We start from the raw sequence: 10704 nt of genomic DNA, 5'->3' as shown, positions 1-10704 counted from the left end.
ATCCTCCATCCAGAGCTCCCTCTATGAGGAAACTGTATTTCTGCGGAGACCGCCAGCCCGACCCAGCTAACTGCCCGTTTGGTACAGTTCTGGAGTTCCTGCAGGCCTGTTTATCCGCAGGGTTGACCCACTCCACCCTAGAGGGCTTCGTGGCGGCCATTGCGGCCTACCACGCCCCTCTTGGTGTCTTCTGATCATCTTCAGATGTGTAAAATGTCACTCGTTTCAAACAGGCCTGAGTGAGCATGTTAGACAGACAATACAAATTAAAACAAGATGTCGGAGATGATGCGATCTCGCTGACTGAATGTGCTTTCTCTTTCTACTAATAAGACACATACTGTATGCAGAAACTGCTGTCATACTCAAATAACATAGGACATCGTGCCAAACCTCCTGCCTTCAGGAGGAAATGTTTATTCAGATTCGATAAATATGATGCATTCAATGTCAAACAATGGAAATATTGGTTGCAACTTGATCGGTTTGTCTTTAACCTTGGGAAAACTCTACACTGAGAAGAGCAATATGATTGGACAAATTGTTTCTCTTAACCATGATTGGTCAGTATTTATGCAACTATCAGTGTCTAGCTGTGTTTGAAAGATTTGTCGTAAATCTTTTACCATGAAACAGCTTGTTTTATTCAGTCATTCATCTAACAGCAAAGTTAAAAACGCTGACAAGACCCGAGCGAGGAGCTCGCAGATGCGTTTCCTTGCTTTTGTTTTTCTTTGCCGATCCAGACAGAGGAAAAACACTGGATATCTGTCTGGGGTTTAACCGTTATGCCAAGAACATAAACAGAAACAGACCAGGAAATTTAGTGGAATTAAATTGGCAAGAATGAAAACTTGATGCAGGCTGTGTGCACGAGTGTGTTATCATTTGTATTGCAGATGGAGGAGAAGTCAACATTTCAGATGATGTCTGTGCTGTGCTGTGATGTGATGTATCTAAGCGTGTTTTCTTTGTTGTTTATAACAAAGAAGTATAACAACAGTGGTTCTCAAGTTGGCCACGACTAAAACAGATTTTGCCAACAAGGTTTGTGGACAGCAAGGAGGAAAAAAAGCTAAATTTAAATAATAATAAATGCAATTATTTAAATGGCCGCACTTTAAAAAGACTTGAAAAATAATGACTGAAGTAATAAAAAAAGAAACATTGATCAGAAAAAAGTACAATAATGTGTAATATCGTCATAGTTTGATTCTTGAAGAAAAAACAATTGAGAAGCACTGTGTTATACAGTATTGCAAATGCTTTTAGGGCATGTGTGCTGAACAGGCGCTTTCAAACTCTGTTTCCTCACCTCCAGCACCTCTAAATGTTCAAAGACTGAGTCAGGAGATTTCTCTCGCTCGCTCTCTCTCTCTCTCTCACACACACGGAGTACATGGACTATAAGGTTGTCCAGTGGCCAGATGAGTTTCAATCCCTGCTTTCCAGCATCCTGTCACTCATGTGAAATGATTGCAACAATTAGCATCCAATCAATTCCCAATAGACAAGTTTCAGAAAATACTCAAATCATTAACCTTGAGCAGATGTGTACCCTGTTTGTGCATAAGTCCTCTGAAGTTTGGCTGTGGTGAGCACGACTGTGCTGCTTATTGTCTGATGTGTCTCTTGTGTGATTTTGACTTTGAAAACATACAAGTCGCTGCCAAGCTCTGGCCTGTTGAGAGCCCTGATGCCACACTGTTCTCTCTCTCTCTCTGTCTCATTCGCGTGTTCCCGCACACTAATCTCTGTACACGATTGAGAGGGAGTTTGTTGTTGATTCAAGTTGAAAGCTGCCATATTTCACTGATTGGAATTGATAGATTAATTTGCGCTGTAGAAAGCCATCTGTTTGTTTCTCTGTGTGTGCTAGTGCATTTCCCTAGGTGTACTTGGATGAATTTAGACACGTCCAAATAAATGATGAAGTCACCTCTTCTGATGTAACTTTTATTCGCTCATCTTTGTTAGTCTCAGTGGATTGCAAAGGTGCTGCAGTGTTTTGTGTTCATATGATTGTTCAGTTATGTTTGCAGCAGACTGTGACTGAAAAGATCAGAAATAGACCAAGCGCTTTCAGCAACAATTTGTTACTGTTAGTCAGCGACCAAAACTTCAGTTTGAATCTGAATGTGTGGTGAATCATTAATTAATCACATCTTTATAGTCGCAAGCTAAGACTTTGTATTCAGTGCACTGAAGTGCTCGTCTAATTTTAATTGTTATTTTTTGTGGTTATTTTCAGTGGTTGTCAACTTGACTAAGTGTCCAAAATATTCAAAGGTTCCATGACTTCTTTTGTTTGTGATTACTAGATTTTTTTTTTAAAGAAAAACTGTACACTATCGTTAAAACATTTCGGGGCAGTAAGATTTTTTTTTAAAACATTTTTGCAAGATGTTTCTCAAACTCACTAAGACAGCATTTATTTGATCAAAAATAAAATAAAAAGAGTAAAATTATTAAATATTATTGCTATTTAAAATATTTTCTTTTAATATTTAATTTATTCCTGTGATGGAAATTTTCAGCAGCCATTACTACAGTCTTCCGTGTCACATGATCCTTTAGAGTTCATTGTAATATGCTGATTTGCTGCTCAAGCAACATTTCTTATTATTATCATTTTCTCATTTTCTATTTTATCTTTTTTTTTTTGTCAAAACCACAATGATGCACTTTTTTCAGGATTATTTTTGATGAAAAGAAAACAAAAAAACAGCATTTGATATTATATATTTTATGTGTGTAGAAGGTGTATAGTATTTAAAATGTATATAGAATATTTTATTTATTAATGTCCTTGCTGAATAAAAGAGTTAATTTCTTAAAATAAAATAAAAAACACTAACCATACACTAAACTGAATGGTACTGTATATTCATTACAAAAGTATACATGTAAATTTACATTTTCTTAATTTGTGACTTTTCCAGCTCTGGAAATTATACCTTATATATTCAGTTTTTTCAAGACCTTGGTTCTTCAAAAAAATGTTGTTGAGGAGGTTAATTAAAATGAGAAATATCTTGATTTGTAGGTATTTTGGCCTATTTTAATGCCTGTTTTGTCTTATTTTAAATCATTTTAAGTCATCTTGTGGCCCTCTTGGAAGTTTTCCAAGACCCCTATTGGGCCCCGGGCCCCTGGTTGAGAAGCACTGATCTAGAGTCCTGTCATATGTGTTCCCCCACTTGTACTTCTGTTCATGACGTGTTCAGTCAGCTCAGCTCATGGTCACAGATCTGTGGGGCCTGACACTCACGCTCACACATTCAAAACCAGCCCTGCCTACAGTGATCGGGCTCATAATGAGTTTCTGATTGATCGATACAATCTTTATTACATCAAAATAAGATGAAAGCTCTGGCTGGGAGGGTTTCTCTGTCTCGTGCTGGTATGAGGGCGAGCTTTAATGGTGTGTGCTGGTTACCAGTGCAAGTGACCATCCATCACCCTGCACTCAAAATGTGACAGACCCCTCCACCCACAGCCATCAGTCTCTGAAAGCCAGCGACCCCTGCTACACCCCCTTACACACGCTAACCCAATAAAGGTGAACCGTAATTATGAGATGCCTTTTAAAAGTCTGCCGTAGGCAATTATCAAAGCCATACATCTCCTGCTGCGAAATATCATAATAGTGCAGGATTGCAGGTTTTTAATACCTGCTGTGGTGATGGATGCCAGACGGGCCGGCAGAGAACAGGTTTACTGTGTGAAGGATGTCACAGAGTGTCTGAACTGTTACTGGCGTATGTGTCTCTATCCTCTCTTCCTGCCTGAATACACCATCGAGTTTGACTGACAGACTCGGGGACATGAGGTATGTAGGAGTATAACTTGCAGAAAGCTGCTTCCTGAACCCTGCACTTATGAACCGAGAGTAAGTGTTTCTGAGTGTGACAGGAGAATACAAGTGACACTGAGACAGCTGACCTTTCCGATTATACGCTCCACATTTCTCTTCTCCTAACTTCCACCACAGGAGATTCATCTTTGGCGTGACAGACTCCAAATGGCCCTCTCTTTACAGTGTCTGTTAAACGGGATTTGAAATAAAGTTAGTTAAAGTTGTAAAGTCATCTTGGTATGTACTGTTACCAGCTATACCACATACTTTTTAGAATGTAGTATGACAGTCCTCTGGTACTTTGATATTCTACAAGTGTTATAATTTTTGTCTTATACTGATACCTAAATGTAAAAATCTATATTTTGAGATGTTTATTTCAAAATATAGTGCCTTAGTGCCTCACCACCTACGGTTCATTCATTCATTTATGATAGATGGATGGGTCAATCTCCATCATTCTTAGCTAACTTGATGCTAAAATTACATTGACTTTTATGCACTGACAAAAAAAAATCAGCTTTATAATGATTTAATTCATATGCATTCTATGAAATTATTATTATAAAAAAAAATTTAATTGATTATTTATTTATTTATTTATTTTAATCCAAACTGTTAGATGATATTATTTAATTGTTGGCTATCAATTTAAAAAAAAAAATGAAAGTGGCCTCTAAAGATTCTAAACAAGTGAGAATTTTAAGAGATTTTTTAAAATAGTTATAATATACAATATTATAAAATGTATTAGTTATTAATTTTTTTAAATAATTTCCCCCCTTTTTTGTCTTTTAAAAATATTACTCTAAAGAGCATGCAGCATTTATACTTCGAAAATCTTCAAAAGTCGTATACTTGCATGCACTGTACATTTGACAACAGGCTATTATTTGTGATCTAGTAGGATACTAAATTAATTGTTAATTGGGATGTAGCTCTAGCCTCTATTTTTGTTTCCTGTGAGAAGATGAATTTAAAGTCCACACTCACATCTGACTTCTCCTTAAATCAGGTGACGACTACAATTAATAGCCCCTCCCCTTTTTCAATATGTATGTGGGTCTGATTAAAGCACGCTGCTATCCCGAGACACACATTTAGACTCTCATCTTCAAGCCAAAAGTGTTTTGGAGACCTCCAGAGAGCAGGCCTCTCAAAAGCTGCTTAATTTCATCAGCAGGCCGTGGGACAGAAGTAATTACGTTTGTGACACGAACTGTGCTTGTATAGAGAACATTTCAGTCACGCTGGCTGGTGCATCAGTGGCCTGCTATTTATAAACCTTCTCTCACACAAATCCAGCCCTGCAATGAGCTGCAGCAGACCTCTCCTACATACCGATGCTCCATACTGCTGTTAATGAACATTTCCCTATGATCCACCACCACCATGTACTTGAAAGTCCAATTTAAGAGTGGTTTGCTTTGGTCGTTTCTGGTGAAATTTCAGGATGAGCCCTTGATGAGTTAAACTTGCTTTTTCAAACTAATTCTTAAACCACAAATGTCAGATGTTTTCAGGGCTGTGGCCCGGTACTTAGTGCTCATTTTCAAACTTAAAGGGGTACTCCACCCAAAAATGAAAATGATCTCATCATTTACTCACGCTCATGCCATCCCAGATTTGTATCACTCTTTTTTTTTTTTCAGAAGAACATGAAGATTTTTTTCATCTCTGAGAGTCCATATAATGCAAGAGTATGGGACCTCCAAAGTTGACACTTTAAAAACACACAAAGTGAACACAATGGTAATCCATACAACCCATGTGATGAATCAATGTTTTATCAAAAATACACATTTTTTTTTTACTTTTTTTAAACATCACTTCTGGCCAACTGTCACACATGGGCTAATAAGTTTACACTTGATCTGAACGTCAGCACGTTGTGAAGCATGATGTAAGTGTGTTCCAAAGCTAACATGAGAAGTGATGCTGAAACACTGTGGACTGTCATTTCTCACACGAGTTTCACAACACTTATATCAGGATTTACAATGTGCTGACGTTAACGTCAATCGTGGACTCATATGACAGTTAGCTGAACGTGATAGTTTATTGTCATTTCTAAAGTGCCATTCTTCAGCTAGAAGACTAACACACTGTGACAATGTAATGTACATGAATTGGTTCTATACCAAATCAGCAGATTAGAATGATTTCTGAAGGATCATGTGACACTGAAGACTGGAGTAATGGCTGCAGAAAATTCAGCTTTGCCTCCCCAGGAATAAATTACAATTTAAAATACATTAAAATTTAAAATTGAACAATATTACTGTTTTTACTTTATTTTTGATCAAATAAATTCAGCCTTGGTGAGCATTAGATACTTATTTCAAAAGCGTTAAATACATTTACTTTTATGCACTACAATACATAAATAATTATTAGTGCATAAATAATTAATCTATACAATTTTTGAATACAGTTTTTTATTTATTTATTTATTTTTACATTGCTCTTGCTCTTTGTATGTGCCTACTCAATATGTCACATACATATGCACATTGTCATCCTTTGAACTTCCATGAACTTTCATTTCTCGTCAAACTTCAAGGTGTGGCATCTGTTGTGATGCTATATAAAGACCCTCTCATCCAGCTGTGTCCTCATCTCCGTTCACCCTCCCTGTCTCTCAGCGCTCTCTCTTTCTCTCTCTGTACCACATCCCAAATTACATGTGCATAAATTTCTCTCGTGTCATAATCCTGAGAGCAGAAACCGTGCAGCTGGGCCGGGTTGGGCTCATCTTGTCTGGCCTTCTCTGGCAGTTTGGAGGCCACACAGATTAAACGACTGATCCCACTTCCACTTTCATTTAAACGACCATTAGCCAAACAAAAAAAGGGGCCGGTGCCGGCAGCAGGCCAGGCTGATTGGAATTCCAGTGAGGCGCACCACCTGTCGATACGATGATTTCCTGATTCATGAATGCATTCTGGGAGCTGCAGCGCTTTAGCTAATGATTGTGGGTGTAGGAGTTGTTTGGAGAAGGGTGGGGTCGACCAATGCGAGGATGGAGGTATGCAGAGATGGAAAGGAGGGAGATAAAGAGAGAGAGAGATGGTGCTTCTGATTGATGGAGAAACGAGTCCCGGGATTGAGCTCTCATCCATCATTCCCTGTGGAGGCGCATGTTTAAAAAGTCATTTTCATTAGAGGAGAGAGAGTGTTTACAATTTCACACACACTCACATACATGCTCAGGCTTATAAAGATCCACCTTTGGTAGTTCAAACATTATTAACGTTTTGCTTTGTCTTCTTCCCAGAATGCATTTGGAAATGCTCCAGTGGTCTCTATTGACCCACCATCTTTGATTAGCACCGAAACAAATTTTTCATAAAGCGCTGATGCTAGAATTAAGTTTCCTAATACCAGTGATTGCTAGGCAGCAAAAAGATAGATTTAAAGTTCAAGTTTAGGTTAATGTCTTTGTTTTTGCACAAATTACAAATGCAAAAAGAAAAAAGAAATGTAGTATGCAAACGGTATGATGACAGTATGAATAACATTTTTTCAATACAAGTTCAAGAAATATTCCAGGTTCAGAAGTCAACAGCATTTGTGGCAAAATGTTGATTAACTTTTTAAGTTTAGCCACAAAACATAAAATGCATGTGTTAACACATGTAGAAAAATCACTCACTTATATTTTCAGTGTAATATTATAAAATCGACTTTAAGTCTGTTTTTGTGGCAATAATATTATGCCACAAATGCTGACAATTTTGATTAACTTATTAGTATAAGTATATTGCTTCAATGACAGATGTTCAAACTTAAAGGGATAGTTCATCCCAAAATAAAAATTAATTATAGTCATTAATTACTCACCCTCATGTCATTTGAAACCCAGAAGACCTCCGTTCATCTTCGCAACACAAATTAAGATATTTTTGATGAGATCAGAGAGCTCTCTGACCCTGCATAGACAGTAGCACAATTGCAATGTTCCCAGACCTAGAATTTCCCCAGAAGAACGCGCACAAAAAGTATTCTCGTAGCTTCGCAAAATTAAATTTGAGCCACTTATGTCGCATGGACTGTTTTACCGATGTCCTTACTACGTTTCTGGGCCTGGGAACATTTCAGTTGTGTTGCTGTCTATGCAGGGTCAGAGAGCTCCCAGATTTCATCAAAAATATCTTAATTTGTGTTCCGAAGATAAACTAAGGTCTTACAGGTTTGGAGCAGCATGAGGGTGAGTAATTAATGACAGAATTTTCATTTTGGGGTGAACTATCCCTTTAAATCCAAAATTTCTTAATTTTAAATGTACAAAAACATCACATTGATTGAAATGATCTAAACACAAACTTCAAATGGAGTCTGAATGTTTCATTTTATTTGAATTAACTGCAAAAATGTGTGGAGAAGATGTTTGGCAAGCACTGTAATAAAGTGTCATTATGTGGTTTTATTTTCCCTCTTTGTCCTTTCTCAGTGAGTGGAGGGGTGGAGTTGGGACCCACGCTAGGCCTGAAAAAGTCCAGTTCTCTAGAGAGTCTTCAGACTGCCATGACAGAGGCCAAGAGGAATGAGCTGCTGCCCTTCCATAGGCCCCGCCCACACATGGTAAGAGGGCGTGGCTGCAATGAGAGCTTCCGGGCAGCAATCGACAAATCATACGACGGCCCGCCAGAGGAGGATGATGGTGAGCACCCACAATAACTTGATTTGAAGGTGCAATGTGTAATTTCTGTAATAAAAAAAAGAAAGAAATATGAAATAACTAGGAAAAAGTAAGTTGTGGCCCCTTTAAAGAAATTGGTAGTTGCTATATTCCACATATCACTTTGATTCCTATAGACTCCCGTAAGTCTACATCAGTATTTGTAGTTATTGTGGATGTGTGTGAGTGAAGTCAGTGACTGCTGAGGGAGAGTAATTGAGAGTAAAGTGTTTGGCTTTGTCCCTGTCATGTGCTTCCTCTTCCCACACACCAGCCTAATTGGCCCTTCCGTGAGACGACAGACTACAGACATGTGGCGAAAGAAGGAGAGAGTGTGAGAGAGGAGAGGGGTTGTTCATTATGGTCAGTGCGAACAGATACAGCACAGCTGAAGACTTAAGATCCCGTCTCATGCACACACACACATCCCAAAGCAGTATCTAACTTCCCTATTCGTGGAGATCAAGATAAAACCAGAGCTCGTCATTGTAAGCTTTTCCCTGAAATTTTAAACTGAGATGTGGTTCAATGGTGCAACTCAGGATGACCAAGTGATGAGTTCGTAGCTTCAAAACAAACTCATTAACACAAATTATCAGGTTATTTACTCACTTGCTCAACGACGTGTGATTACATCTGCTGTTTACCTCGACGTGGAGATGCCACACACACATCTTCTGGTCAAGAAAACAGCGGCAGCTTATTACTAATTACTAAGAACAGTAATTAGGCACACAGCGTTCCTCTCACTTCTCATTACCGTCCCTGTTGTGGGATGATATTCTGCCTGTGTTCAGAGAAAAGAGTTTAAACATCACATTCTAACAAGCCACTCTGTGTATGTGGGGGAGAGAGAAAGATTATATACTTAAAATACGTTTGTTTATCAATCTATTCATGCATACCCTTGTGAAAGAGCAGCATACATGTAAAAAGAGTACTATAAAGGAAAAATATATACTTAAAAAAAAAAATACTGAATGTATCACTTTGATTCCTATAGACAAGTTTAAGAAATCATGAAAGTCATGAATTCAGTTGCATTTTGTTTCGTTATATTATTTAGAGTTCCCCCCCCCTCATTTTTTAGCATTTGAAATAAAATTCAATGCACATTCAGTGCAATTAAGCACACTTATTTTTCGCTAGGGTATGTCACACTTAAATATTTCCATCTTTTTTTTTCTTTTCTTTTTTTGTCCTTGCACCCTTATATGATCATGTTGGAACTGGTTTTAACAGCTTAGATTAGAATCTTTATTTATGGTAGATTTTGTTTATGTGACATTCACACAGTGCCACTATTGAATGACATGAACCATTGGCTTATTACAGGAACAAATCCCCCTGGAGCAACCTGGGGTCAAGTGCCCTGCTCAAGGGCACAATGGTGATATTCTCAGTCAGCACATCCACGACAGCCCACAGTACATTCCGATGTATATTGTATACAAAATAGCAAGAGATGACTTTGCCAGAAAATTGCCAGTTACAGTCTGATTGGCTGCTACACAACTTCAGGAGCCAAAGTAATTAGATCAGTCTATCAAGAAACAGTCTGCTAGAAAATGTTGTGCTGCTTAAATTTTCAGTTTTGAGGAAAAGCTAGATATGCCAAAGTTTGCAAGGTTTATAGGAATCAGATATTTACAAAATATTTAAAATAGATACTAAATTATATATTCATGGTCAGAATCAAACATTCTGCTTTTATTTTATATCAGTGTGTTAAACTCAGTCAAGTATGACAGTCTTGAAAAAAATGAAAGCACAATCAAATTAGGCCAAAATATATAGATAGAACCTGTAACTTCCAGTTGCAGGTCTTGAGTCTTAACCACTACACCACCACCCCAAGGAGAAAATTAAGAGGATGCATTCTTCTCACATAAAGAAGAAACCATATAAATATCAAAGGCCATACATTAGTGAGGATGATAAACAGAGGCATTTAAGGAAGGGATTTATTTCCCTTTGAAATGGTTTCCATTATTTCACTTTGAACTCACAGCAGTGTCATTATAGTTTTATTATGTAAGGCTTTCAGAGCATAGGTACTGCTCTCTAAGTCCTCAAGTCCTGCTCTTTTAAAGCGTTTTCATATTGAGACGTGAGCATGATGAGAAATATCTCCCCTTTTTTCTTTATCCTTTCTCACCACCCC

At 37.8% G+C, this 10704-nt stretch overlaps 1 protein-coding gene across 1 annotated transcript in view; it reads left to right on the top strand.

The window, feature by feature from the left end:
- Positions 1–10704, top strand: part of LOC107596552 (partitioning defective 3 homolog B-like) — a gene marked incomplete at its 5' end in the record, with an annotated part of 104698 nt that overhangs the window by 73802 nt on the left and 20192 nt on the right. Inside the window, one exon of the mRNA XM_016287306.1 lies at positions 8313–8522. Coding sequence (XP_016142792.1) covers positions 8313–8522 — 210 coding nt within the window. The remainder of the gene's footprint in view (positions 1–8312; positions 8523–10704) is intronic.

Source organism: Sinocyclocheilus grahami, unplaced genomic scaffold (genome assembly GCF_001515645.1).
Source record: "Sinocyclocheilus grahami isolate Dianchi unplaced genomic scaffold, SAMN03320097.WGS_v1.1 scaffold220.1, whole genome shotgun sequence".
In the NCBI taxonomy this organism is placed as follows: Eukaryota; Metazoa; Chordata; class Actinopteri; order Cypriniformes; family Cyprinidae; genus Sinocyclocheilus; species Sinocyclocheilus grahami.
The sequence above is the reverse complement of the archived record's forward strand: the minus strand, read 5'-3'. Positions and strand labels throughout refer to the sequence as shown.